This window comes from Anser brachyrhynchus (genome assembly GCF_964034855.1).
Source record: "Anser brachyrhynchus genome assembly, chromosome: 1".
Taxonomy (NCBI): domain Eukaryota; kingdom Metazoa; phylum Chordata; class Aves; order Anseriformes; family Anatidae; genus Anser; species Anser brachyrhynchus.
In genome coordinates, this window is record NC_137694.1 from 54,256,701 (window position 1) to 54,283,288 (window position 26,588).

Sequence of the window (26,588 nt, forward strand, 5' to 3'; positions counted from 1 at the left end):
AACTGGAGACATACTAGAGATAAGGGATCCCTTTTGCTGTGGAACAAGGACACTTGCAGATATGCCCATGATATTTCACTTTCATTAGATGGTTCTGAAGGTGGAAGAATTCCTGTGCCGAGGAAGGCAGTCAGTCTTGTAATTTAGAGAAAGCTTAATGACCAACAATTTTGTCATATCAATTTAATCTGTAATTAGAGTTTTGAGGAGTCATTAGCAGGTGGGGTGTCTCCGCTTTTACTGGAGGACTGTCAGACAACGTTCTTCTCTGTTTGTTTTTTAATGTTAATGGCTTGAAAGAACTTGGAGCTGTAGAAAGAATTGAGAAACAGGCCTGGCTTTGCGGATTTTTATCACCCTGCCAAGACCCTTTGCAACTTCCTCTCCTTGTTGCCCGCAGCAGAATACGGAAACCTCGCTGCTTACGGCTACTTCTGCAATTGCGTGCTGCAGGGGAGTTGGGTGGGAGGGAGGTCTTCTCGTCCTGCTGCTCGCTACTGCCTTGGCATCCGAAGGAGAGAACAAGATGCGTTTGAAAATGTGTCCTCTGATGTTTCTCGCACTGATGGGTTTCCTTCTCTTCCCTCTCTCTGCTGTTGTGCAGTGCTGCAGTTGAAGCTCCAGCAGCGACGCACACGGGAGGAGCTGGTGAGCCAAGGGATCATGCCGCGTGAGTATCACTGAAACGCTTTCTCTTTTTGTTATTATGCTTGTTTTTGAGTTGGGACTGGTCTCACAAATGATGTGAAAGATCTAATTCTCCGTTCCTGGATGAAAAACATCATATAGAAGAGCCCCACCCTGTTACACTCAACGTTGTCCTTCTGAAGCGTTGGTACTCTAGGTGCGGGGCCACCTCTGATACCGAGGAACAGAGCAATGGCTCCAAGCGTAACCGTACTCCAAAACAACGTTTGTATTTGATGGTAGTGAAGAGTCTTCTGGAGACCATGCTATGTTTGAAGAGTCTGATATTCTTGACGCATGCTGATAATCACTCTTTTAACAGGCTTCCTGCCTTTGCAGTTTCTGTTCTTGTTTGTCAGCTCTGCAGACCTCAGAGGCAGTTCTATCTTTGTATTTGTATATATTTGTATATTCCATAAACTTGGTGAAAACTGGCAGCACGTACAAGATGTTAACCAAGGGGCCATGTTTTATGTTTGTAGCTAGAACATACACCCAGCAATGGACCTATGGGCGTCAGCCAGTCCCCTTCTTGCAGGAGAAAACTAAGCCTGCAGAGCCAGAGAACATTAATATACTTGTCTGGGTAGACACATTGGAAATCCCTTAATGCCAAGCTTTAATAAATTCTCTGTCAGGTTAGCACTGGAGAAAAGATTTTTTTTTGTTTCCCACCCCACACATACACTTCTGAGCTAAATGACTTATAGGTAACGACTCGAAGCAAGACCAAAGAGCGAGCATTTAAGAGTTCCTCTCAGTTTCACTTAACAGCTTCAATAGAAGGCAGAGGCTCAGGTAAATGTTTCCTTCTTTCAAAAACTTCTCTCCTCCCCCACTGCACACACCTTATTTGAAGACAATGTAGTAATGAGTTTCTCATTCCTTCTATTTTTGGGGTGCACGCTGTAATATGACACAGCGATGTGACTTAGGCTTTGCTAATGTCATAAGGTTAGGCTGTCAGCTCTCTCTCTGAATGAAGAGAACCTGTCAGCACCCCTCTGTCAGCTGAAGTGGCTCTCTGGAAGGTAGTGAAATGCTCAAGATGTTTCTGGGACCCCTATTTAAAATTCTATTACCAAATCAAAAAGGAAGGATTGGCCTGTCTGGATGTAGTACATCACACTTGTCTTATTTTTACCTGGGGAATTCATATATGTGTTTCTACAGAATACACTTAACTTGCTTTTGGATGAAAGATTAATGTCCCAGTAGCTGTGTGCTTTTGCTCATGTTTCCCAGAAGCAAATATTCCTAAATGTTCCTGACTTCTTTGTGGTCTTCTGCTGTAGGTGGATATGTATGCAAATCTGTATTAGGTTATGTTTAGTACTGGCTTTCTTCAAAGCGTGGCTGGCCAAACTTGTGATTCCCGAGAGGGGTCTGTTTTACAGGCCCTTTGAAAATGATGCCCTTTCAAGTAATTCGAGTAAGGCACCCAGAGTAATTAGTCAGTCTTAAATTTGCTTAAAATATAGCCTAAATAACGAGTCTTTGCAGACTCGTACCCTTCATTGTTTCATTTATGTCTCTTACGTGTGAATTTCATGACAGACCAAAGAAGAATGCTCAGTGAAATATCATTGCGAAAACATTGGCACCACATTAAAAGGTTCTTTCTTCAGTGAAGAAAAAACATTTTAGCAGATCTGCTCTAAACATGATTTAAAATTATTTCTCTCCAAGCCATGGTATCATTTACCCATACCTGCCAACTGGAAATAACCACACATAGGGAAATGTTTAAACCATTATTTGTCTGGGCCATTTTTAATGAGAAGATCAGATGTGAGACGAATTGTGATACTTAAAGCAAAGTCCCATTTTTAACCTGAGAAGTACGGGAGATGACTAAGGCCCTGTTCCTTCTGAAGGCATCTGAGTCACAACAGCTTTGCTCCTACTTTCTGCCGTTCAGAATAGACATTTTAACTTTCCACTGAGAATGTGCAGGTCTCCTGTACTCTTTCATGTCTCTACCATGTAAACCCCGTCTGTGAAAGCATTTATGTACTTATCCTGTTCCGCTGTCACCTGCTGCTATACATAGCTATAGCGGACCCCATGTCTCCCTCTTGAGTTCGTTACTCAGGAAACCAGCCCTGCACAGCCCTTTATCATGATTTAACAAAAATTAAAACTGGGAATCCAGAGGATGATTTGGCGCTGAATTAAATGAGCTGGCGTGCTCTCTCCACGGGAAATGCTGGTTGGCTCCTAGCCTGTATTTCCCATCTGGAGAGCCTTATCATGCTGGAAAGAATTGCAGTGGTTATGGTTGTACCTAACATTAGCATTACAGCTTGAGTCAGGAAGGTGCTTTTGAAGTCAAACTCCTGATTGCACGTGCCTGCTGTACCTTGCTTTGCACAGCAAAAAGCTCACAGAATTTGAGAGTTGTATTAAATTGGGATGAAACTAAACTGAAGAATATTCTGCCTGCAGCTAGTACTCATTTGGTCCATGAGACCAGACTAGGGCTCATCTGACACACCACCTCCTGTTTCACTTTCACATACAGAGTGTGGATGTCAGTTCCTCAGTATCAACTGTTTTTCTTGGTAGATTTGCTTTTATTATGCTATCCCAGATGTTCATTTGGATTTAGCCTTTAATTCTGTTCAGTTCCTGGATCTCATCACCAAACAGACCTGCAAAAATCCATGAACCAAGAATGGAGGAAGTAAAAGTTCTTGTTTTACATTAAAACCTATCTGTTGTGCAAGCTCACTTTAGTACTTTTAGTTCTCCTGAATGCAATACCATTCTTACGTGGTGTTTGGATTGAGCTTGTGAATTGTAAATAAGAAGTTGTATTTCAGGCTTCCTTCCACACAAGGCTTTTGGACAGCGTAAACCTGAGGAGTGGGAGAATATGTGTTTGTAAAGGAGCTGATGCTCACAGTAAAGAGCCTGAGAGAGTCACACTGTTCCTGCTTTGCTTGTTCGAAACAGAGCAGGGAGTTGCTTTCTTTGTTCCCATGTGGAATTTTGTTTATATGGTAGGGAGGAAAGGCAAACGTTTCAACAATTTTATACCAAGTACACTTAATCTTGCTTGAGTAACCTTTCCAGCCCACCAACCACCTACAGCAGGGCTACGCTTCACTAAAGGATTAGTGTATTGTAGATAGAAATAAAACATTTATAAGCAGTGACGGAGGACTCAAAATAATTTAGTTTAATGCTTCATTAATTCTTCTTGCTTTGCTGTTATCACTTTGCATAACCTTTTACTAGTAGCAGGATTCATTAGTTGAAGGTTAAAACCCTGTATTGCCTGTAGGAAGGAGGTGATAAGCAAGTCTTCATCTGCATCGGACATGCCTGTGATTTGAGCTAGGACTGTATGTAGAAACAAGGAGAGTTTTCATACTTATTCAGGTTTTGGCCTATTTTCTGATAGTGCCAATAGAGAAGCTCTTTGACTATTTGCATTTTTTTTTGTAACTACGCAGAAGTGATTTTCTTATTCTCTTAAAATGCAAACTAAACAAAAACTCCTTCAGTGCTCAACTGAACCCTGTCTTGCTGTAGGAGAACAGACAGAAGCTGTCAGTGTCAAATTTAAGATACAGCTATTGTAAGGTTTTTGCTTTGTTTTGTTAGAATTACAAGCCCAGTTTTCCACCCTTGAAAAGAATGTTTAGCACAACAGCTAATATTCATCTGAGCAGAAAGACACGTGGAAAGTATCTTCAGCTACAATTTTAGGGGAAAGACATTTGGCCAGTGTAGCAATATTCTGCCTTGCAAAACATGTTTTGCTTTTTCTGTTTGTTTTCTGTGCCTGTTTTAAAGCTTCACATGCCCCTTGTTTTATCAGCCGGGGACTGTGATCTTTGGCTTCTCTTTGCAGACACAAAATAGAGCCAATTAAGGCTTTCATGTGGCGCAGTCCTGCAGGGAAGCTGCCGTTGTGACCATTAGATTCACCAAGCAGATGAAGCAGAAGTTGAAAATTGTTTCTGGGAATGTGCTTTGTGTTGCTCTATGCATTGCTTTGTGAATATGTGAAAGGTGATGGAGGCAGCCTTTGAAAAGGGCATTGTCTGAACTGAGAGCTAAGAGGAGGGGAGCTGCAGCACAGGTAGAGATTTCCATGTGCGTCTTTCTTGCTTCAGTGTATTTGCTGCTTCCCAGTTTTGAGCCCACATGCAATTACTTTGGCTATGTATTTGGGTTCTAGGATGCCATATACACACAGTGTGTGAATGTATGTAGAAGGCAGATGTTAAAAAAAGAAAAGAAAAAAATGCTGCTGTCCTCTCCAGCATACGGTACTCAGCTCAAGTCCTTGTAAACTTTCTAATTCCTACTGGCAGTTTGGGGTTTTCATCCCATGAACCCTCTGAGCTAGTGCTTGCTTTGCTGTGGCAGTTCAGAGAATCAGAGAATCCTACAACGGTTTGGGTTGGAAGGGGCCTTTAAGGCCACCTGGTTTCAACCCCCTGCCACGGGCAGGGACACCTCCCACCAGACCAGGTTGCCCAAAGCCCCATCCAGCCTGGCCTTGGACACTACCAGGGACAGGGAACCCACAGCTTCTCTGGGCAACCTGTGCCAGTGCCCCACAGCCCTCGTAGTAAAGAATTTCTTCCTAACGTCTAATGTAAATGCAGGCGTCTAATCTTCATGCAGGAGTGCATCTGGCGTTACCTCTCTCTGCTGGGACCAGTACTGATTTACAGTATTTTGTCTTCTCTTGTCACAGCAACTGTTCAGTGCAAATCACTCAATAATTGGAAATAGAGCCTCTCCTCATGCTGAGCAGTTAGAAGATTGCAGTCGGGATAGAATCCAGAAGGGCTGGAATTTGTGTTGTTTTTCTGATTTGTCTGTTTTTACAGGCTGCCGCGCTGAGGTTTGCTGTAGGTTTGAATTACCAACGCTCCAGTGCAGTTTCCTACTTGGACATGCAGCCTGTTGGTTACTTGAATGTTTTGGTATACGGCATTTGTGAATCCCGTGCCGCTGGGTCTCCTGAGGAGGGTATACTTTATCTCTGCACCACACCACGGGAGCACACGGTGGTTCAATAGAAACATGTTGCATGACTAGGAATGGGGGTAAGGCAGCAGGCCGTTAATCATAATCTCAGTAGGCCTGTCATATCACTAGGTACTTTTTTATTTCTAGGCATAAGGTTAATGGAGAAAAGTTAGTATCTGTTCTAAAACAAAAATGGTATTCCCTTTTTCTGGGGAGAGGGGGCAAGAGACATTGCTCAGAATTAATTCTAAAGGCGTTGTTGCTACTTGCTGGGGACACTTAAAAAGTGATTTTAAGATATAGAACACAGGCTGTGTTTTGGCCTATCAGTAATCATATATGCAGAGCCTGTAAGAGGCCTTCTGCATCCGTTACAAGAAAACAGTTGAGGTACTGATTTCAGTAAGCAAAATGTTTGCAATTTTAAACTTGCAACTTCTCAATGCAATGCATGGGGCAGTAGTTGAGGGAGGCCAGTCCTTTGTGGATGTTGTCGACTCCTGATTCCTGCTACGAACAATAGCTACGGTAGACCTTACTGAAATGTTGTCAAAACAAAACAAAAACATCTGGCTTTTAAATTTGTTTAACTGTGTTAATTGCTAAATAGGATCATCTGTTGATCTATGTCAAGGGAAGGAAAGGTAGTGAGCTGTTAGAGCACAGTTACCTAAACGTGCAGCATTTTTCACTACAGGAAGTGTTCTGCAGTCATGTCGGTGACTTCAGGTGCAATTCGTAATGTCTCCACAATATCTCATCTTCTCCATAAAGGCCGTGATAGAAGATGAGCTGCTATGCCTGCGTGGAGTTTTATTAATTCCGAAGTGTTGCCGTGTGGCTATGCAGCAGCCAGTTCAGAATTGTAGAGTTGTATTTGAATTGCAGAGAAACCAATTGCTTTAATCCCCCCAAAGCGCTCTTCCTGCTTCGAGTATCTGTGCCGTGTAACGTGCTCTGGCATTCTCTTGCTTCTTTACATATCAGGACGTCGAAGTGATGTTCCTTGTATTTTTTGGAAGTGTATCTGTAGTAACAAAAATACAAATTTATACTTCCCTACCACCTCGTTTCTGCTCTTGTGCCCACTGGTGCTGCTTCTGTCTCATACTGTATTCCCACAAACAAAACCAGCTGAAATTGTGCTTCCATTTAGGATAAGGAGTTAAAAACAAATGTATGGTCTGTGAATATCGTTACTCCCAGACTTTTTTAATAAAAAAGCCAAACCCATCGAACTTTAAAGATATATATTTAACTACTCCACTTAATCTCTTGTATTTCCCGGTTCATCGTGTATAGAATGAAATCTCAAACAGAGAGGCTGCAGCGCGACTTTTGCTCTGGCGTCCTGCTCTGAGAGCAGAACTGGAACACTGAGCAGGTATTGTAAAACAGAGCTGTGGAGGACACGTCCAGCTGTGTTTCTGTTTGTGGCATCTCACACAGAAATCTGTAACTGTTTTTCTTTTAATTTGATTATCTACCTGCAGCTCATCTCCTGGAAATTATTTGCTCGTTCTTTGACTTTGATCTCTTCTCTTGAAGCCTGATTTCAAAGGCTTGAGGCTTCGCGTGGAGAAGGGAGTCTGTAGATTTAAGCTGAGAGCATCGTTGCAAGAGGCCTAATAACAGCACCTGGTTCGTTCAAGTTTTCAGATAGCTGCATGTGTTTGTTTTCCACGCGCTTGTATCATCTGTGATTAATAAGACATGGTTGGAGCAGGAAAGTTCATTGTGTTAGCCGTGGAAATGTGCTGTTTGTCCTTTCTGAAGTTGCAGAAAGAAAAGGCTGTGCTCAGGGTTTTGGCAGGCTGCATTTAGTCCCTGATCCCTGCAACAATAATGTATTTAACTCTGACGGTTGTTTGCAAGAGAAGCATAATAATTCAGGGGAGCAAAACTTTGTCTGCGATACAGTTCTTTTTCCTTCATGTTCCCACTGTCTGTTTGGGCTTATTCTTACTTGGAAGCTCGAATGGTCTGTCCTATTTCTTCTCACTGCCCCACGTCTTGGCTCTCCATAAGCTGTCAGAAGAGTTTGCGAAGGGGCGATTAGCCATCCAAGAAACAGGCATGGAGTTTGGTGTAGGAATGGGTAAATTGAGGGGTTCCCCTTAGAAGTTCCTTATCTCCCTTTTCCTCTTGAGTTTGGAGGTGGAATAATAATAATTGCAGTGAAGCTTTCTATTATCTCCTTTATTTTTTCAGTTCAGGTATCAGCGACGTCTTTTGAATGCAGAATTACTGTGGATGCGCAGAGCGGGCTGTACATTATCTGCATTTGCCCTAAATGTTCTTGGACTGGAAGCTGTAGCAAGTCACTCATAGATCTGATAACTGTTACCACGGGTGACAATTTCCATTTTGCTCCTCCTGAGGGTGAGCCTTCTGAGAAATTACACAGATCTCTGACAGTTCAAATTAACTCCGCTTGGCCCTCGAAACTTCTTTGTGCTTTCTCTCAGTTCTTTCACGCTGGCTGTGGCAGGCAGGCGTTTCACATTGCTGGAGCTAACGAAAGTCTGACATTTCAGCTGGATCTTAAAGGAGGAATGGCTGTGGTACAGCCACGAGGCCGAGCTGGGGCGGCATCCCGCAGTCCCACCTGTGTGACGCTGTGCAACCAGGGCGGCCCCACCTCGGGGGGCTGAGGAGCAGGTTTGGGGGGGTCTCACGGGGCCTGGGGTGGCACGAGGAGGCAGGACGTCTGGCTTCCACAACACGTGGCTTGTCTTCTGCTGCCACTTGGGATAGCTCAGTAACGAGAGTCTCCGTAACGCCATGGCACCGTAATCGTAGTGCTGTGCTTTGGTGGTGGTTGAATTTTCGGAGTTTGTCATACTTCTGGGCTTGAATAATCAGTTTACTGATAGCGGCTTTTTTTCCTGATCCTTAAATTGATGCTCAGATCTTAGCCTTAATCCAAGGGTTTTTATCCATGCCAGGGGTATGAAATCAGCAAGAATTATCAGGCTTGATCAGGTTTGTGTCCCAAATGGGAAGTTCGCTAGAGCTACATAAAAAGAAGAGTACTGATGGAGATCTCTTCTTCATCACCTGTGTATTTCCCACCTGTTTCATATTTCTACAGCGTCCTGCTCTCTGGTGCTGCCCTGCTAAGCAAGATGACAGCTCCTTCTGTGCTGGTGACCCAATTTTTGAAAGCTTTTGTCCTCCGTGCTTTGAGAAATGCTTTTTGGAAGTGGGGTGAGGACAAATGGGAAGAAAGTGCCAACAGCCTTGATCTGTGGTTCAAAATATGTGTGTCTTACCAAATGCTACGCAAAATGCTACAGGGTGGGAGCCCCACCCTGAACTGACAGAGGAAGTCATGAGCATATTTGCAGCTCTTTATCTCATCTTTTTACGAAAGCATATAGTAAACAAGAGAGAGAAACTAGAATTTGGTTCAGAGAGGGGGTGAAGAGCTGCAGTGGTAGGCCTTGCCTTTCCGAGTTAGTCTAAAGTTGGTTTTGGACAGGACATGAGCTTCTCTTTGACATAGCAAAGAAAGATTTTAATTTTCCTTCATGAGCTGATCTAAGTGAAAAGCAGGATACTTGATTCAGTCTTTCAAATTTAGCTGTAGTTTTCCACAAACACTGCCTGTTGTCTGACCAACTGATTTGCAGTTCAGATATTGCCTATGAAGAACATTGCCTGTGTTGTCCGTGAAGTGCTCGATACTGTGTGTGACCAAGGAAAGCTCCCTTGCTGTCTCTTCCCTGTGTACAGGTCTGATAGACGATTCTGATTCTGAAATCTTACCCAGTTTCAGAAGGTTTTGCAGCCTCCCTAGGCACTTGAGCTATGAGGATCTCTGAAGACCCTTTTGCGTTATTTGGCTCCTTGCAAATCTTGGTGTCTTCCATCAACTGCAGAAGCAAATGCAGAGCGTACAGCTACTTTGACCTTCCTCTCTGAGTGGTTGGATCCTTCCATCCCCTTCCTCTGCTATGTTTCGTTCTTAGAGCGGTTCTGATTCCACTTATTTCTCACACTGGGTAAAAGGAACTCAAGTATCTTTATATGACTGTCCTTGAAAGCTTTGCAAGGTGTACATTTACTTTTGTATGCTGCAGGGTAAATAAACCCTGAGCAGAAAATGTTTGGACCACTTTGCCCAGCTTTTTGTCTCTGCCTTTATATTGGAGATTTGGGTTTGATTCCTGAGCCTCGATTTCCCGAGTCACCTTCCTTACAGACAGCACCACCTGGACACTTTGCAGCAGTATCACCCTTCACTCACACGTTATCGTCTTCAAAACACGGCTTGGACTGAGGGAACGCTGAAGATAACTTCAGCACTGCAGTTTTGGACCTGGTTTCACGGGAATTAATACATCAGCTTGAAGCAAGGATGAGTGATTTCCATCTCTGTGCTTTGTATGAAAGGCATTTGTCATCGCAGACGCTCCTGTGTAGCTGCTGCTGCACTTTGGGGGTCAGACGGAAGGGCAGCAGTTGCAGTGCCTAGCTGCAAACAACCGTTTCTGCAGCAGGGTGGAGGCGCGGCGCAGTTGCATCACTCATCTCCAGGGAGCTTTCTCTTGGTAGCTGAGGGCGTGACCACAAAGATCGTAAGGCTTCAGGAATTCTGTGAGGAAGCATCAGAACTGTCCGCAAGTAGCAGAGGGAATAAAAAACGGGAATGTGTGTGGTGGGAACTCCCTGAGGTCCTTGCTAGCCAGCCCAACGGTGGTAGGAAACTCGTGTCCTGCTGTCGGTCACCTAAAGCTGGCGCTTGTTCTCCGGGCAGTTGGCGCTGCAACTCACCGCGTGGCTGAGTGCGACAAAACCACGTACACCTCTGTCCCAAACACTTTTGGTGATGGTGCTATCCCTTCGATTCCCCCAGGAAGCCAGGTGTAACGCCTGCTGCGTGGGACGTGGCGCTGAGAGCCCTTTGCTCCTTCAGGCTGTTCCCCAAGGTAGATGGGGCGGTCTGCAGGCTCTGGGGCCGTGCTTCAGCATCACGGGGGCTCCCGCTGCAGCACGGGCTTCAGCCTCAGCCTCTCCTTTCTGGCTTTGGCTGCCCGTGCAGCTTTTGCTCAGTTTTGCTGACACAATTATTTGTGGAGCCGGGCTGTAAACGAGCATACTGATCCAGGTTAAAATAACTCTTTGAAAACAACTGTGATCTGAGGCCGCAAACTGTTGTGTCAGCATAACTGAGGGCTAGCAGGCTTTGTCCCAGGCCCAAGTGCAGGAGCGAGGGCAGAAAGTGGAAACTCAATTTATAGGGGATGAAAATATCATGCATACATCACGTACAGACAAAAGCAGAAGGGCAGGCAAAGGTACACCTAACTGAAAGGGGGCCTGGTGGAAATTTCCTCTGCATTCTTCAATATCTCAGTACCAGAGAAATAGGAATTTTTGTTTTCCTGCATATAATGGAAAATAAAAACTACCGACAGCTAACCCTGCTATTGTAGTCTGACAAGTTCTTCTTTCTCTGGCAGCACTGTATTGTCAGCGGGGGCTCCCCCAAGTTGTGCTAGCAAAGCTAGTGAGGTTGGTCGTGCAGTTAGCAAGGTCAGGATTCACACTGAGATAAATAGCACCCCGTTTGGGGAGGGGCACGTGCCATAGGGAGGAGGCAGCCACTTTTTGGTGACAGACCCTAAGGTCTGTGTCTGATACTATTCACTGCTTTCAGTAATTCAATTTAAACAAGGGAATCGCATGTGTATTTTTTAAGCTGGCAGGTTAGGAAGCTGGGAGGAAGGCAGGATGGGGGCTCACAATATTCTGGAGAAGTTGAGAAATAAAATGGGTGAGGAGAGGGGAGAAGAAAAATGCAGTTTCTGCCTTTTGGTACATCCAGCCAGTGGCATGAACTGCGGATGGAGAATCCTGGCTGGAGAGCAGCTCCGCAGAAGAAGATCGGAGACCTTTCACAGTTTGTGAGCCAAGCACAAGTAAACAGCGTTACATGTTTTATGCACACAAGAAAAGGCGAACAGACCGACACGTATAACTGAGAGGTCTTATTTAATAATCTTTAGCTCTGTGAAACGCTGATAAAGCCTAGGCTGGAATATATACCCAATTTTGGACACTGTACTTCAAGAAAAATGCAGATCAACTGGAAAAAGTCCAGAAGAGAATAAACAAGCAAAGATCTGGGAAATGTTATCTATAAAGGAAGGATGAAATAACTGGATTTGTTCATTTTATCCAGCACAAGACTCTGAGAGAACCTAAGTTTTCAAATGTATAGGGATAAACTCAAAGGGGAAGAAAATAGGTTGTTCTCTGTAATTATTGCAGGCAAAGGAAGGAATAATGAGTATAAATTGTAGGAAGGGAAATACACTTCAGGCATTCAGAAAGGTTTTCAAGTAGTAAGCTCTGGGACAATTTCTCTGCAATAATACTGCATTTTTTCATTAGTGGTCTTCAAGAACAGGTTAGATGACCCACCGTAAGGAACAGCCTGTTATATTTTCTCCAGCCTGTGCCGTCAGAAAGGGTTAGGTGCTTGGAGTTTCTTCATTTTGTGGGGTCACACTTGCTGCTTCAGGTACCAGGGGCGGTGCATGCACGCCCTGTGTCGGTGGCAGGAGCCCTGCCCCATGCCTGCCTACCTCCACGTCTTGTGCCAGGGGTTACCAGTGCTTCTGGTCCGCCGGCTGCGCTGCTCGTTTGGGCGTGCAGTCGAAATGGGCCAGAATACCTGGCGTCTCTGAGAACAGCAGAGCTTTGTCAGCGGGGATAATCTCGAGTGAAATGGATAAAGAAGCACTCGGGCGAGCGAGCCAGCAGGGCACGGGGCAGGAGTAGCTGCAGGGCTGGGTGCCAGGAGGCCGGGAAAGACGGCGGTGGGAGCTGGAAGAGGCTCGCGTCTGCACACCTGAGCTGCCGACACCAGCCAGTGCTGGGCACCCTCTGCCTCCCAGCTTCAGCCTTCTGCAGAGAGATTTGGTGGTTCCTTGTTTTCTTCCATTTGCTCCAGTAAAGTATTCGTCGTTTCATGGCCAGCAGAATGTGCAAGGCTCAGTTAACTTCAGACACAGCAGGGTTTTACAACAGACACCCTCTTCTGACATGGCAGCCCCGTCCTAGATTGCTGAGGGAAGCAGGGAAGGATTTGTGCCCTCTTGACATTTCCAGAGGTCAAATATGAAGTCCTCTGTCGTGTTGCCAGCACAGAGAGCTCCAGCCCCGTGCTTGTTTCCAGAGAGCTGGTCATGAGAGACTGACATTGTTTTTGCAAGGGTCTTCCCGTAGCAGTTTTGCATTACTTACTATTTAATGTGTATTTGAGTTGGGGGAGGGGTTCTCTTTTTTTTTTTTCTTTCTTTGACTCAGGGATCCTTTTCGTCTTGTTTTATTCTTCCGTATTGAAGATTTTCCTGGACTACCTGTGAAATCAGCTGAACGCCTGCAGTTCTTTTCCTGACTGTTTGCCATGGCCAGGGAAATGTCACTTAAAGTTCATGTCCTGCCTCACACTGACGGCAGAGGTAGGAAGGGGAGAGTGAAGAATTACTGCCGTGCCGGCACATTCTAGGGGGAGAGGGATTTGGAGGACTCAAGAAGAGGCTTGCTGTGCTTGTCTCCAGCGTAGATTTTTATGCTTATTTATCTGTTGCCCGGTATCTTTGCCCAGGATTGCCTGAGCTTAAAGAAGCTTTTATTTCACTTTTCTGTGATACGTGCACAGTGAGAGAAACGTGTGTTTAAGTTCAAGCTCAGGCATATATTCACAAGCAGTCCATGGGGCTTGAAAAGAGCATTTCCCAGCAGGATTTGCTCCTTGCTGTTCATGACAGTGTGGTGGCAAAACTGCAGGGTTGTTCGTGTCTCAGCTGGACAATGCATTTTTTTCTTGATGTTATTTTTTCAGTTATTGCAAAACCATCTTTCTACCCTTACATTACTTATCCCAAAGTGCAATCAGTGCACTCCCATTTGCCAGCTTGCATAACTTTCCCTGGTGATTTCTCCCGGCTTGTATGAAATTTGATTGTATGAAACCATCTTTAATCTGAACAGGAACTGTTTTGCCCCATCATCTGTGTACTCACTCGCTATGGTTGGTGCTCAGTTATTGCTTAGTTACTCTACAAATTATTCCTCATTCACTGCTGCAGTATGAATCTCATTATGGGGCACTGGTGTGTTCATAATTCCTAACATATTGACTAACTTCTACTTTTTACCCCATTTATGTAGATGTAGAGGGACTCTGCCTATACTTCACAGGAGGTATTTCTGTCTTAACATTTTGTCTTTGTTGGCTCTGCATTTTATTCCGTAGGAAAGTTCAGAAGCTTACACATGCAGTGGAAGTAGCTTCCTACATTGCATCTAAGCAAGGTTTTTTATTTTTGAATGGCCTTTTGATATTTCATTATGAAGTCACATTTGAGAAATATTTTAATCATTGGTCTCAAGTGAAAAAGTGTACAAGTAGACCGTATTTTGGAGGATGTAGATGCAACACTTGGACTGCACAAGTTGAGATTTCTGTCTTCAAAAGCCTTGCAACTTGCCTTAAAAGCTGAAGGATTTGTTAACATTGGTGCTTATCTTGATGGTAATTTAGAAACTCCATCAGGCAGTTTTAAATATAAATATTTCATAAATATGAAAGGAAATGAGTTCTGTGCCCTTCAGCTGGTTTGAATACAAGCCGCAATGCGATTGTTTCAGAAAACAAGCGGCTTGTGGATTTGGGAAACTATGAGGAGCAAGTGACACTTCTCATTGCTGAGTTAGAAGTAATGTCACCCCCTTTCTCCAGTTTTGCTGTGGGACGTGAGCTTTGTGTGCTGCAGAGGAGCCAGGCAGAGTGAGAGATTCCTCCAGGGTTAGTACGGTCCTGGACAGCAGAGGATCGGTTTCTTAAAACCTGATCCATTTTGGCTCTGCTTTTTTACTAGGCCCGAGGAGGCGAGGAGGTCTCTTAAACGGAGAGCTGCTGTTAATTCCTCAAGTCTTGGTTGTCTGTCAACAGGCAGATGTACCTTCCTGTCCAAGTGTTCCTGTTGTCCTGATAGGTTCTGTTACACGGAATATATACGTCCCGCTGTGGACCTACAGAATTTGTAACTAGCCCTTGCCTGTACACAAAACACAGGTGCAGATTAATGAAAGACTTGCAGCTTCCTTTGACATTAAAAGGTAGTAAAGAGGATTTACAGTTCATTAGGATCCTCCCCCATCCTTCCAACCATTTCACGCATCTCTTCAGTGTTTTGGTGCCATTCGCTTACTTAAGGGTCCTGGGTATTTTACACCACGCTGAAACTTGTGAAAGGCATTTGCTGGGGGGCGATTTTTGACTCCTGTTCATGGCCCCCACTTGGTGAGCAGTGGTTAGCTATACTAGAAGTGTAGCCCAAATGATTCTCTTCAGTAGCCCACAAAAAATCCAGCTCCTGTAGCTCCTTTGCTGTCAAGCAGAGCATGTCGGTTCACATTGCTTTATACCAGCTGGAGATCTGGTCCAGCGTGTTGACAGATGCAGGAGGCAGTTGCTGTGGTGTATTTGTTAATTTAGTTGGCCTGAAAGGAGATGTGGAGAGAAAACTTGTTCATTCTTACCCATTCTCTAAATGTTTTTTTTTTTTTCTCAACAGCTCTGAAAAGTCCAGCTGCATTTCATGAACAAAGAAGGAGTTTGGAGCGGGCCAGGGTAAGATGCAATATGCTCTTCAAGGTTTTAGGGAAGTCAGGAGTACTATGTCTTATAGTTTGGGCATCCTGTAGCTGTTGATGCGATGCAGAAGGAAGTCATTCATACTCTGGATGTAACACAATGCTGTGCAGGCACGGATGTATTGGATGGGGTGTTCTTTAGCTTATATGTGGTGGTGGTTACCCCTCAGTGATCTATTGTTGACATTGAAGACAGTGTTTGGATTTTCCCTGGAGGTCCCTGATATTCTTCTTCCCCACCGTCCACTTACTCTACATTATTATTATTTTTATTGTGTCTGCTTTGCCCTTAAATGCTTCTATCATGTGAACGTCATTGCAGTAGTTGATTTCCACCTTTGAGGAAAGTGTATGATTTCTTTGTTATGTGGACATGCACCTGTTTATCTAGGAGATATTAGTAGCTGAAAACTTAACTGAAAAGATCCCAGCGCTGAAGACACACAGGCTTCTGGCTCTGTCGAAAGAGGAAGCCAGGCCTGAGCCAGGCGTCACACTTCACACTGCACCTTTGCTAACTGGGGGTTTCTTGATTTCTGTTCCTCAGAAGGTCTCTGGGGGTAGTGGTTTGTTGTTTTTTTTTCTGATTGGCCTACAGGGGGAATAAAAACTCGTATGACTCTGGGCTAAGTTCTGTTTTAAAAGTGAAAGCAACATAAGACTAAAGAAATGACAGCTGTGATTAAAACCTGTCAGGCAGCGTTGCCACTTTAAACTTGATGGAAGGCTTGGAACAATGAGTTTTGCATCATGACCAGTGTCCCAAAGGCTTTTGTTTCTTCTTCCTCATTTAATAAAACCTTCTTACCAAGCTAATATTTTGGTGTGGGCAACCGAGCAAGTATGGTGCAGTTTTCTGACTGACTTCAATATTAATTTCCTGTAAAGGTCCATTCGGATGGGCAGTACTTAGCAGTCTGTTAGCCACTGCTCCCAGATTCCCGTTCCTGGATGTGTGCAGGGTAACAGGCTCAGCCCGGGCAGGGTCATCTCCGTGCATTGCTCTGTAGCACATTCTTCAAAGGCAGAGCTAAAAGCAGCTCTGGAAATGAAATTGGTCTTGTCATAGCATTTAGATTTTGCCTGCCAAGGGAGTGCATGGGGTCTTTAGCTTAACAAACAGCGTATCTTGAAACACATAAGGGTATGCCCAAACCACAAGTCAGCATCAAATGCCAGCAGTATATGAAAGTATTTGCTGTGAACATTGGAACCAATATGTCTGTCCTTTAATGTAAAAAGAAATGTCTTGAATTTCACCCTGACACAAGTCAGTGGTTTTGCATAAAAAGCAAAAAGAGGGCTTCAAGTCCTGAGGAAGTCCTTTCCAGTTTCTGTTCCACAGGGCAGAAGAACACTCTTACACTGAGGGGATGTCCAGTGGGAGGTCATCTTCAGAATAAACTCACTCTGTGGGTGCTTTGGGACAGAAAATATGTCCCTTCTCTGGTCAGTGTTTATTGAGATCTCAGAAGTAACTAAAGACGGTTGTTTCTCTTGTTTGTGCTGTCCCAAGATCACCTCACTCCTGTGTCTGATCAACTAAAATTGGTTTTGCTTGTTTGTTTTGCTGCAGACAGAGGACTATCTGAAACGGAAAATCCGGTCCAGGCCAGAGAGATCGGAGCTGGTTAGGATGCACATTCTGGAAGGTACGGCACACATGAAACAGAAAGACATCAGCAACAAACATCGTCATAACTACATGTTTAGTAGCTTTTCATATTGCCTCTGACCCCCAAAACTTTCCTGTAGTTGGGAGTGGGCAGAAGATTATGCCCGTAGCATGATTCTTGGGAGGGCTCCAACAGCCTTTGCATGGAGATTGTCAGAAGAATCTGTTAGGGCTCAGAAGAATCTGTTCTGTTAGGTAAACTCAAATTGTGCAGTTTTGTGCAGCTGAGCAACAATGAAATGGAAGTGGTATGGATTGCTCTTCTTCTAAGGGAATACACTAAAATATCTAGAGTGGGAGTAAGGCAGATTTGGTCTAATTAATATGCACCTCAGTTTCAGAGAGGGAGTACTACCCTGCTGCTGAGTGCCACAGCTTTGGACACAACTGAAAGGGAAAAGGTGAATGAGAATCAGGTGACATCAGTTTGAGAACAGTGAATTTGTCCTATCCTAGAGTCACGGTAGCTACTATAGGACCTTTATAACTTCAGTATATGTAATATCTATAATATATCTGTAATATCTTTACCGTGTGGTTACCTAGTGATATCTGCAATTATTTTCCTATGCAGTTACCTACCGTTACCTACAGTTACCTTTCTGAACAGAAGTGAAATACTGCTGAAGTGCATAGGTTGACCGTTGCTGGACCGATGCCATTTTATTTACTTTCCCCTGAGCAGAGACCTCGGCCGAACCCTCCTTGCAGGCTAAGCAGCTGAAGCTAAAGAGAGCCAGACTGGCAGATGACCTCAATGAGAAGATAGCGCAGAGGCCAGGTCCCATGGAGCTGGTGGAGAAGAACATCTTGCCTGTGGAATCCAGCCTGAAGGAAGCCATTATAGGTGAGGCCAGAGGAGGATCTTTGTGGAAGGTGTTGCCCACAGGTGGCTGTGATTTCCTGTCATTTCACCTTCCTGCTTGAGGGAGTGTGATCCCATCATTGGTCTTGTTTTCCTGTTGCCGAATCACAGCCTTTCAGCCCCCAGGATTCTGAAAAACAAAACTCCCTCTGGCACAGATAGTAGTACAGAGTCATTAAATTATGTCTGTGGTCATTAAATTATGAGTGTGGACATCCCGGAATAATATGAAAGTCTTTGCATTCCCTAAAGGCTTGAAAGACTGCTGTAGATTGCATTCCCTGCATTCTCTCCTTGAAAATCTCTCTGGGTATAACACATCAGCAACCTTGGTCGGGGAGAACCCACTGACGGACTCAGATCAGGGAGAGGAGACAGAATACAAACAGGTGTGATGAAACAAAAGCTGTCTGTGAACTTACAAACTTCAGAGAATTCAACCCCTTTAAAAATAAACCAGAACAGATGTAAATCATGCCAGTGCCATTCCAAGGGCTGAAAGGAATGCCGAGGAGTAGCCTGCCCACTGCCTCAGCAGTGCTCTTTCCCATCTCCCTAGGCTGAGCAGTCTGCGTGTGTCTGTGGCTATTCGTCCCCTCAAACACACACAGCTACTTTAAAGACAAATGGGACACAACTGTGAGCAAGGCCGCATACTTATCATGAAAAACAAAAAGGACAGTGCTGTGGGAGGGCCTGGCTTCGCTACTGCACCAGAAATGGTTTTGGAAGAGAAAAAGTGAATTTGTGAACTGGAGCGTTAAGAGACGTGGCTTCCTTCCGACTTTGAGAATATCGCATCTCCCTGGATTTCAGTTGTTCTTATGTTAGGTGCGAATGATTCCTGCTTACCAGGATTATTTTGAGATAAATCGCTGCTTGTGGGACATGCAGGCAGACAGAAATGCTAAGGGCAGTCAGGGCCCCTCTTAATCCATAGCCCTTGCTGCTTATAAGACTGGAGGACAGTTTGGGATTCTGTCTTGAAGAGTGATTCTATCTTCCACCACCTAGGATGAACACCAAAGAAACCATGACGCAGCCTTAAACTGTTTGACCTTCTTTTTCCGTGGTGCCAAATGATCAGCAAGTGGGCTGATCGTTTGCTGATCCCACAGTTCTGGGTTTGGGCAGGGTTAAGTAGCTGATGTTGTACTTCCTGATCTTGTCTTGCTGGTTCACCCCAGCTTTGTTTTATTCTACTGATAGCATCGTTTTATTCTACTGATAGCAGAGATGCATGTAAACACTTTAAATGGGTCCAATTTGGGCTTCACTCTCTCATTCTTAGCTGTTGCTTTAAGCACTATTCAGACCAAGTCTCTCCACGCCTCCAGTATCTTTATGAAACATCTAGTGGCAAGTGAAATAATTTCTTATTCCCTTCTGAAGCCCACAGTCGGTGTTTGTATTTTCAGTTGGACAGGTGAACTACCCAAAGGTTGCAGACAATTCCTCCTTTGACGAGGACAGCAGTGATGCCCTCTCCCCCGAACAGCCAGCCAGCCATGAGTCCCAGGGGTCTGTCCCATCGCCGATGGACTCCCGGATTTGTGAGCCTCTCCCTAGCACCACTGGCACATCACTAGCTCAGGTGAGAACGTGGGGGCCTCCTGCAGTGCCTTGGAGCTTCACAGCCACTGCTGATTTGTGGCAGAGGATCCTGAAACGTGAGGCCGAGAGATCCTTAAAAGGTCCCTGGTGGAGCACAGTCCGTGAGATTTCACGAGGGGTCTTAGCCCTGTGTGGCACCGATGATGCCCTCTGGTTTTTCAGAAGTCCCTGTAGTGGTGCTGGGAGGGGAAGGGGGACAGCCATTATTTGGTGATGCAGCCTGGGTTTGTGCAACCAGTGCTGGCAGGCAAAGCTGGGGGATACAGGTGTAGGATTTTGATTCCTTTTCTGCCCTGAGAAGTTGTGCTGCTTCTCAGGAACAACTGAAGGAGTGGGTTAAAGGAGTCTAATTACTGACTTGAAACCTGTTGCCCTTTAAGTGGGCACTTCCCAGCACCCTGTTAAGGTACTTCCTTCCTTGTATGTGTGTGCATTATGCCTTTCTCTGTTCCTGCAGGGTACATCCCAATTGCAGATCAGTGCAGACTCCAATGAAACACTTTTCCTACCCGAACAGCCCCCCCCGCCTCTGCCACCTCCGCCTCTCCTGCCCCCTAGTCTTACCAATGGAGCGGCTCTTCCTGCTGCCAAGCCCCCACCGACGCTCATTAAGGTACGGTTTTGGATGATTTCTTCATTGGTATAGTCTGAAAGAAAGTAAGATGGTTACTCTGAAGCGGGTTTGGAGTGGAAAGTGTTATGTTAACAGACACTAAGAAAGGAAGGCTTATACACTCACCCGTGTCTTCCTCTGATCCTATCTGTAACCTATTTAAGAGGTTCTTCTGGTCCGTGAGCTGTTCACCTTCTGTAAAATGGGTCCCGAATGCAAAATGTTTTGAACCAAATCAGTATTACCTATAAGAAGAGACACTGACTCTGCCCTGGATGGACAAGTGGTCTGGCATGCTGGGCAAGATGAATGGCCACCTTTCTTTGAGCTGCCTTCACGGTTGAGCTGCGAAGCTCCTGTGGGTGCTGTGGCTGTAGTATTGCCTGAGTTAGAGAAGCATGGAAAGACCCTGAGGTCAAATATGGAGAATTTTCAAACAAAAACCCCAGCGTGCTTTCTGGTTTACCTGGGGTGTTATTTCAGTGTTTCCATTCTTATTTGCTTCCTCTTTTTCTTCCGAATAGCAAAGCCAGCCCAAGTCTACTAGTGAGAAGTCTCAGCGCAGTAAGAAAGCCAAGGAGTTGAAGCCGAAAGTCAAGAAGCTTAAATATCATCAGTATATCCCCCCGGACCAAAAGCAGGACAAGGGAGCTCCTCCCATGGATTCATCCTATGCCAAAATACTGCAGCAGCAGCAACTCTTTCTCCAGCTTCAGATCCTCAACCAGCAGCAGCAGCAGCACTACAACTACCAGACCATCCTGCCAGCTCCACCAAAGTATGGGTCCAAAACGCCAGCTCTCTCTTAGGAGGGACGTGCTTGCCCAGTGCTGTTATCAACAATTGTGTTCTGGGTGTGAGGCGTGAGTCTTGGGTTACAGTGGGCCTCAAAAAGGGCCAGTGTCAGGAGGATGGATCTAGCCAAAAGCATCGGTGTGCTTTCATGTCTGGGGTGGCACTTGTGTTTCTGAATGTGTGTGATTGTTGACGTAGATACCTAGATCCTCTTGGTTGGCTTCTTGTGCACTGAGGGCCTCCAGTGCCTTTCCACCTCGGTTTTGATGCCTGTGGCTTCTCTTTCGCTGCAGGCCTCCAGGAGAGCAGCAGAGTGGTGCCAGTGCCCCTGCCGTACGCAATCTCTCTGCCACGGTCAGTAGCGCCTCTTCAGTATCCTCCGGTTCCGGCGGGCTGATGCGACAGAACAGTAACGCTGCAGTGGGCAAGCCAGGCCCTCTCCCTGCCAACCTAGATGAGATGAAGGTAAAGTTGGTGCTGCTGGCAGTCCTGTGAAACTGCACGGCCCTTTTCTTTTTTGGCCATTTTCAGTGAGGAGTCAACACTGAGCAATGTTGCTGCCCCAGAGCAGAGCTGGCAGGAGCTGATGATAAGGGCTGGCGTTGCTGCCCTGCGGTTCGTACCGGAGGTGCGGGCGTGTTGGCCTGCAGGGGGTCGCTTGGCCCTTTCCCTGTGGCTCTGGTAGCTGTTAACAGTCGTTCTGGTGATGGCGCGTGCCGTCTTAATGTTGCCCTCTTCCCCCCCATCAGGTGGCAGAGCTGAAGCAGGAGCTGAAGCTGAGGGCCTTGCCTGTCTCGGGCACAAAGACGGACCTGATCGAGCGTCTCAGAGCCTACCAAGAGCAGAACGGTGCGGCCGGCCCAACCACCCCCACTCCCAAGCCCAGCGCTGCAGCCATTCTCCCCAAAGCTGCCGAAGTGGTGGTGGCCTTCCCTGCCGCCAGGCTGAGCACGGGGCCAGCCCTCGTCACCACGGGCATTGCACCAGCAGAAGTGGTCGTGGCCACAGTCACCGGTGGCGGCGTGATGAAGTTCGGCAGCACGGGCTCGACTCCTCCCGTTTCTCCCACTCCTTCTGAGCGCTCGCAGATGAGCACGGGGGACGAGAACTCGGCCACCGGAGACACCTTTGGAGAGATGGTGACCTCACCCCTGACCCAGCTCACCCTGCAGGCGTCTCCAGTGCAGTTTCTGGTGAAGGAAGAAAGCTCCAAGCCTTCCTCCTGCAGCGTAAACGCGGCACCCAGGTCAGAGCGGTGCAGCACTGGTAACAGCAGAGATGCAGAAGTTAGGGACAAGGACCAGATGCTGCAGGAGAAGGACAAGCAGATCGAGGAACTCACCCGCATGCTGAAGCAGAAGCAGCAGCTGGTCGAGATGCTCAGACTACAGCTGGAGCAGGAGAAGCGCTCTCAGCAGTCACTACCGGCCCCAGCGGCTGCAGGAGAAAGAGCAGCCCTCGCCTCCAGCCCAGCAGCCTTCGGCATCCAGGTGAAGAGCGAGAACGGTTTCCTGAGCTGCCAGTCCGCAAAGCCATCCAGTGGCCAAACCGACCAATTCAGCCCCGCACCAGCCGCTAGCCAAATGGACACTTCCAATCCAAGCCCAGTGCCAAAGAAAGCCGTGATGGTGAAGCAGGAGGTGCCAGCCGCGGAAGCAGAGCCGCCGTGCCAGTCCCACAGCCCGCGGCTCTTCCTTGGCCAGCAAGGGAGCGCCCTGAGCGACCTGATCAAGGGCAGCCCGCCCCCCACCCTCATCACCGACTCCACCGGGACCCACATCGTGCTCACCGTGACCAAGCAGAGCGCCGAGAGGCAGGGCCTCTCGCCCCACGGGAAGGCAGGCAGTAGCTGCCCGGCCTTGCAGGTAGGCGAGGCTTGGGTCCCATCCCTAGGGTCCAGGTTACCATAGGATGACTTCGTACGTTGGGAATTCAGTTCAGTAAATACTAAAAGAAATGGTCGAGTTGCTTGCTATGACAGTTCCTGGCTTTGCAGAACAGAACGGTGTAAGTAAACCTTCACCAAAAAGAGAGGAATTTGGCAATGATGAGCTGTGTGCGGCAGTGCACAACTGACTGTGCATAACGGGCTATTCAGCACTCCTGTTGTTCTGCCTTTAGTCAGGCAGGATCTTGGGCTTGGAGGACAAAGGTTTGCTGCCACATTCAACTACTTTTTGAAGGAACTGTGCCTGTGGTATTAGAAAAAACAGGGTGTATTTCACCTCTTGTTCTTTATTGGAGAGATTGCAGTCAGAGTGATAGATAGATCACCTTGTCTACTGAGAGCTGAAATCAGGCCCTGAGAACAGACATTCTGCTTTTTGACTGCTCTTTGTTTTAATGCATGTCAATATTTCAGTGCTAGTGGAGCCTTTCATCAGCGATGATGCACACTATTCCCCTCTTGGCATGAATCCAGCACTTAACAGAAGCGTTCTGAGTGCTTCTTCCAGGAAGAGATAAACATGTTTTATGGCATAAGTTAAACTCCAGCATCCTCCGTGGTATCAGAGAAAATTTCCATTCTGTGCTGCCACATCTCCTGCACCTTCAGCAGGGCAAGTGGCAGCATCCACCGTCAGTGACCGGCTGCGCTTGCTGCGTAGCAGGTGAGACGCAAGTCAGCCAAACGTCAGCAGTGTGTCACCCCGCGCAGCGCAGGGTTTCTCACCTGAAATCCAGCTGCTGCTCCAGAAAGGCCCAGGTCAGGGATAGGTCCTGTGTTAGGTCTGCCAGCCCCTGAGGGAAGTCCTGGAGCCCAGGGAGTTAGAGTGGCACCAGCACCTCGTTTAGGACACAGAATCCCACCCCAGTTTGATTTCTCAGCTTGGTGAAACGGAACGGTTGACTGAATTTCCTAAAGTTAAAGAGTGAGGGAAGCCAGACTTCATACACCCTATAAGAAACACGAGCCTTGCTCCGTGTTGGGCCTGGGGAACAGCTTCTCACCGATACCCTCTTCTTTCCAGAGAGTACAATCATCGCCCGCTAAAACTTCCAGCCAACCGCAGTGTCAGCTACCTGCAAGCACTCCTCAGCAGCCCACGCAGCAGAAGCAGCAGCAGCAGCAGCCCACGCAGCAGCAGAAGCAGCAGCAGCAGCCCCGAGGACTAAACCAACCTGTCAGAAAGGTAGCTTGCTGCCTGCTCGCGTTTCTTCCTTGTTTTCCTTTGCCTGCTGCTAGGGATTGTAGCAGGGGTGGGAGGGGAGCACACACACACACGGAGTCGTGCTCAGAGACCATCATCACAGCAAGTGAGGTCTCCCAGCACCTTCTCCTGCAGCTGGACAGAATACCAGCTGGTGTTTTAGACAGGAGCTTTCTGTCAATTAAAAACGATGACAGGCCAGAGCAGGCAGCCTTGGTTCGCAGCGATGTCCCCAGTTCTTGAAGGAGTGCTGCTGAAATGAAGAGGTGGTTACTGCACGGAGAGAGCTGCCAGAGGGTGGTGTGGGCAGGATCTTTGCTGCTGAATGTGGCGTCTTAGCTTCGAGAAGGGCAAAAGGATGTGGCCTTTACTGTCTGGTAGAGATGAACACGCTGTATTTCTGTTCTCGTGCCTTCAGCATACCTGTTAATTATGTCTTTGTGAAGTGCAATGCGGGATCAAGAAAGAGAGCACCTCTGCCTTTCCCCCTCCTCCGAGTGACAGCCCTAAAGAGCCCCTGCTGTGCATCTCCTCCTTTTCTAGCCCACATCAGGGATGACTTAGCTCGCTCTTTAACACGTAATTAAGATAAGAGAGAGAAATACTTCTAGGAAGAGTTTTTAGAGCTTGGAGGATCGTTTCTGGGTCAGGTCCTAGAAAGGATGTGAAGATAGGAGCCCTTCCTAGTGCAGTCAGAGTGGGATGTCCACTTTGCAAAGAGTCGGTGCCTTGGCTCACTTTGAGACTTTGTGGAAAAGCAGAAGGTAAACGAAGGCACCATTTCCCCTCAGACTCCCTCAGCTCGCGTGCTGCGGAGGCACCTGTAGTGACTCTCCTAATCCTTTTGCCTCCCTGTAGGGTCAGAAGCCAGGCCTGCAGGTGGTCACAGGGCAGCAGCCCCACACCATACTGTCTTTCTCAGCACCTCCAAACCTGCAGCCCTTCTTCCTCAACGGTTTCCACAAAGGGTCCCTGAAAACTGGTGCTCCTGGCAAGGCCGGCCAACCCAGTGTGCCAGAAAAGGTACCGCCCAGCACATCCCAGTGGCCTCTGCCACAACGCCAGTTTCCAGCCCCTCTCACGTGGAGAGCAGACCCCAGAGCAGCTCTGCCAGCAGGGGTTGCTCCTCTCCACGCAGGCCACAGAGCAGATGACGTGCTTTCCAGGGAAAGCAGGATGGGGAAGAGCTTCAGTACGCTCAAACCACCATTGGGCTGCTCTCTGGGGATCGCTGCTCTGGCGGAGCAAACTCCGGTTGGATCGCTCACAACCCCTGCAGAGCCCTGAGCCACACTTGAACATTTCGTATGGGCAGTTGTGTGCTGATTCATCTGGTAAAGCTGAGTCACCAGCACCGCTTCCTGCAACACTTGGGGTTTCCTTTGGAGATCTCTGGTACTGCTGAGTGCTTTGGTGCTCTCCGCCCACCCTCGGGCTGTGAAATTTGCTGCCTGTGAAGCCTGATCGTGTCGCCAAAGCGGGCACTGCAGGGAGAGAGAGGTGGGGGAAAAGAGAGGTCCTGGCTCTGTCGTGTGTGCGGAGGAGGCTGAACAAAGCAAGGGAAATGCCTTCTCTCTCCAGCGTCCTAGAGGAGTTCCCCCACTTGGACGGATGGAGCTCTCCCCATCCAGGAGCAGCCTGTTGGTGGTTTGTGGCGTGGTTGCTTCGGTATTAAAAATACCAGCGAGAGATTTCCAGCTGAAAGGGAGGGGAAGTCTGCCGCACTCCCCCGCAGTCAGTGCGTAGCGCACAGAGCACACGGAAGGAGCCAGGCTGCTGGGAGCAGCACGGTGCAGCGCTCAGCAAGGGGGGCAGGGGGGGCGATGGTCTCTCAAAGCAGCCGTGAGCTTTCCCCTGATCGTTCCTTCTGCCTTTGCTCTGAACAGCCCTCATCCCAGCCTGGCTCTCCTGCTGCCCCCTCCCCATCCCACATGGACCTGGAGCAGCAGCAGCAGCAGCAGCAGCAGCAGCACACGTCGCTTTTTGGAACTCCTCCGCCTCCTCTCCCTGTCCCCTCGGTCCCAATGAAAGAGCCACCAGGCTATGAAGAGGCCATGAAGCAACAGCCAAAGGCCCAGGTGAGAGCAGTTCTCCTGTTTTCCTTGGCGAGCAGGTGAAAGGTTGCTGTTGCGAATCCCCTTAGATGCCTGATCTGGGCCAGTAAAAGAGAACGGAGACAAAACTCTCCCTTTCTGAGCCTTCCTATCCAAATGCCTTCTGGAGGGTTTGGGGAAGATCCCAGCACACCGGCAGAGATCCCAGCTGCTCACTGCCTGGTTCACAGAGCAGCTGCTGACTGCACCTTCCCGTCCAGTAACGGCCTGGGGTTACGGAGGTTCTGGGTGCTCCTCATGCGGAAACAGCCCCATCCCTGGTACCTAGGAAGCTAATCCGTCCCTCTTCCTCCGCAGGAGAACGGCTGCTCCAGCCAGCAGATGGATGACCTGTTCGATATCCTCATAGAGAGTGGAGGTAAGGAGACGAGGCAGCACTTCCCAGCCTTTGGGCTTGAGCCTG

General features: G+C 47.3%; 1 protein-coding gene across 3 annotated transcripts in view; it reads left to right on the forward strand.

The window, feature by feature from the left end:
* Positions 1–26,588, forward strand: part of MRTFA (myocardin related transcription factor A) — a 97,720-nt gene that overhangs the window by 66,968 nt on the left and 4,164 nt on the right. For 2 of the 3 annotated variants that reach the window (XM_080575395.1, XM_080575397.1), the window contains 13 exons: positions 605–670; positions 15,279–15,334; positions 16,934–17,009; positions 17,718–17,879; positions 19,316–19,491; positions 19,969–20,124; positions 20,649–20,902; positions 21,213–21,384; positions 21,669–22,784; positions 23,892–24,053; positions 24,930–25,094; positions 25,958–26,149; positions 26,483–26,543. In XM_080575395.1, the coding sequence (XP_080431521.1) occupies positions 605–670; positions 15,279–15,334; positions 16,934–17,009; positions 17,718–17,879; positions 19,316–19,491; positions 19,969–20,124; positions 20,649–20,902; positions 21,213–21,384; positions 21,669–22,784; positions 23,892–24,053; positions 24,930–25,094; positions 25,958–26,149; positions 26,483–26,543 (2,814 nt within the window). The remainder of the gene's footprint in view (positions 1–604; positions 671–15,278; positions 15,335–16,933; positions 17,010–17,717; positions 17,880–19,315; positions 19,492–19,968; positions 20,125–20,648; positions 20,903–21,212; positions 21,385–21,668; positions 22,785–23,891; positions 24,054–24,929; positions 25,095–25,957; positions 26,150–26,482; positions 26,544–26,588) is intronic. The other variant, XM_080575396.1, reaches the window with a different exon arrangement.